The sequence below is a fragment of the Corylus avellana genome, chromosome ca8 (assembly GCF_901000735.1).
Source record: "Corylus avellana chromosome ca8, CavTom2PMs-1.0".
Lineage (NCBI taxonomy): Eukaryota > Viridiplantae > Streptophyta > Magnoliopsida > Fagales > Betulaceae > Corylus > Corylus avellana.
Genome location: NC_081548.1, coordinates 6,140,556 through 6,143,170, shown reverse-complemented (window position 1 = coordinate 6,143,170; position 2,615 = coordinate 6,140,556). Strand labels below are relative to the sequence as shown.

General features: G+C 40.2%; 1 protein-coding gene across 1 annotated transcript in view; it reads right to left on the bottom strand.

The window, feature by feature from the left end:
- Positions 1-2,334, bottom strand: part of LOC132190755 (putative cysteine-rich receptor-like protein kinase 9) — a 3,107-nt gene extending 773 nt beyond the window's left edge. Inside the window, exons 1-2 of the mRNA XM_059605806.1 lie at positions 1,634-2,334; positions 606-801 (exon numbers count right to left, since the gene is read on the bottom strand). Of these exons, the coding sequence (XP_059461789.1) occupies positions 606-801; positions 1,634-2,334 (897 nt within the window). The remainder of the gene's footprint in view (positions 1-605; positions 802-1,633) is intronic.
- Between the last annotated feature and the right edge of the window lie 281 nt (positions 2,335-2,615).

Here is a 2,615-nt window from a genome sequence, read left to right as displayed (position 1 = left end):
AAACTACCATACGTTTTGAGACAACCCTTCCAAATTTTGAAAACTCTCAATTTCACTCCTAAACTTTCTATTTTGATGTAATTGATCTTATCCGTCAATTTTTGCCACTAAAACAACCAAATTACCCTTCAATTTTTTAATTTTTAATTTGAAATTGAGGGTAAATTCGAATTTTATAAAAATGCCAGTGGTATAAATTTAGAATTTAAAAAAATGCTAATTTTTAGAATTTAGAATTTTAAATTGCCGGCGGAATCAACTGTAACTATTCTATAAAAAATGGGAAAAATATAATTTAGCCTCCCAAACTACTAGCCATTTCCATTTTAGCCTCCTAATGTTCAAAAAGTAAAAAAGTAGTCCCCAAACTATCAAACAATTGCAATTTGGCCACTCCATTAGTCATTACCGTCAAACAGGATGAAAAATTCAAAACTACGCTGTTTTGGTAAGGTTAAGTTACTAAAATGCCATTTTGAAAAATAAAAAATCAATTAAAAAAAGCCTCCCAAAACGACGTCATTTTGAGGGGAAAAAAACAAAAACAAAAAACAAAACAAAACGGTTTTTTAGGGGTGGCTTGCCGGCCACCCCATAGCACAGACTTCGAGGTCCACCGCCATTGGTTCACTCTCACCCACTCCCTCCCTCTCTCCAAATGGTACTGCGACGAGACCAGCCCCTGGACCCTCGACTACCCTCCCTTCTTCACCTACTTCGAGCACGTTCTCTCCATTTTCACCAACCTCATCGACACCCAAATCGTTCATCTCAAAGAGGGCCTCAACTATAGCTCCGACACTATGGTTTTGTTCAAAAAAATCATTGTGATCTTGTCTGATTTTTCCTTGTTATATGGGGTTTATAGATTGACCACGCATTTGGATTCAAGGAGGCGAGTTTCGATCTGGGTATCGATCATTTGGTCCCCGATGCTTGTGATTGTGGACCATATGCATTTCTAGTACAATGGGTTTCTGTTCGGGCTCTTGCTGATGTCGCTTACGTATTTGGAGGAAGGGAGAGACTTGATGGTTGGGTTTGTTTTTGCGGTTTTGTTGTGCTTCAAGCACTTGTTTGCAGTGTTCTATAGGCCATGGGGGTGGCCGGTGAGCCACCCCCAGGCCATGGGGATGGCTGGGGTTTTGTTTTGTTTTGTTTTGTTTTGTTTTGTTTTTTGTTTTTGTTTTTGTTTTTGTTTTTTGTTTTTTTTTTTCCCTCAAAACGACATCATTTTGAAGGGCATTTTTTTAATTTAACATTGCCAAAACGATGTAGTTTTGAATTTTCCATCCAATTTGACGGTAACGACTAACGGAGTGACCAAATTGCAAATGTTTGGTAGTTCGGGGCCTACTTTATCACTTTTTGAACATTAGGGGGCTAAATGAAAATACCAGGTAGTTTGGGGACTAAATTATATTTTTCGCATAAAAAAATAAAAAAACAAAAACAAAAATAAAAAACTTTACCAGAACTAGGTGGTGGAGGAACAAGTGCTGGATTTGGCGTTGGCGCCGATGTTGTGTTTACCGTCTAGTAAAAAACTAGATTTGTTTAAAAGTATAAATTTCTCTAGGGTTTATACTTTTGGCATTGGCGCCGATGTTGCTATCTTTGGTACACATCATACCAAAGATAGCAACTCGAAAGCATTACTCTGCCACTTTTCTTTCCTGCGCAGCAACCTGACAGATTCTTCATTGCTATCTGAAGACACCTATTGCAATCGTAACTCGACAGGTCCGGCGTGCACTGCACAAGGGTGTATAGTGTTTGTGAAGCTGTGGAATTCGCTTCTTTTGTCCCAAACTTCTTGGCTCTAGACGCAACATTCGAAAAGCTACTTGCCAAGCCATTCATTGTTGCCATCACTAGCTTGTCAAACCGATTAGGCTCCGAAACTGTATCCGTGCTCAAAATAGAAGAGGCAGGTTCAGAGGCCATGGTGGAGAAGATATACAAGTTAGAGTAGTACCAAGCCACGGCCACTTTCTCCTCTGCGCTGTATCCGACTATCTCTTTGGTTGCCACGGCGACACAATTTTGGCGGTCTAAGGCAGGGAGGTTGCCGAGGCACAGGAAGAGGCCGTAAACTGTGTCAATAGAGTTTCCAACGGAGGCTTTGTAGAATTCCAGGTTGCAGGTGGCTTTGGAGGACAGGTAAGTGAGGAGGCAAAGGAGGTTGGATTGGTAGTTGTTGTTGGCGGTTAAAGTGGTTGTGTTTGTGCAGTTATGATTGTAGACAATTGGAGCAGCTTCAGTTGGGGTTTGGCAAAGGAAGCTGATAAGCATGGAGAGGAACAAAATGGTCATTCTGAGGTTGTAGCCCATGATCAATATATAATCACCAACCTAGCTTGGAATTAATTTTTCTCATTACATTTTACAATACTCGATCAGATACGATGAGCATGGTAAGCCTGATTGAGTTGACCCAAGTCAGGAAGCAAAGTCAAGCAACCCAGAAAATTCGTCTCAGTCAAAGTTTGGAAAATACCTCACCACTGAAACTGGGGAACAACCAAATTTCTGAAAATTTTTGAGCCTAAAATCCCTTTGGCAAACCCTTTTGGGTGATAGATTAATGGGGTATATACAGTTTTGAATTTTTT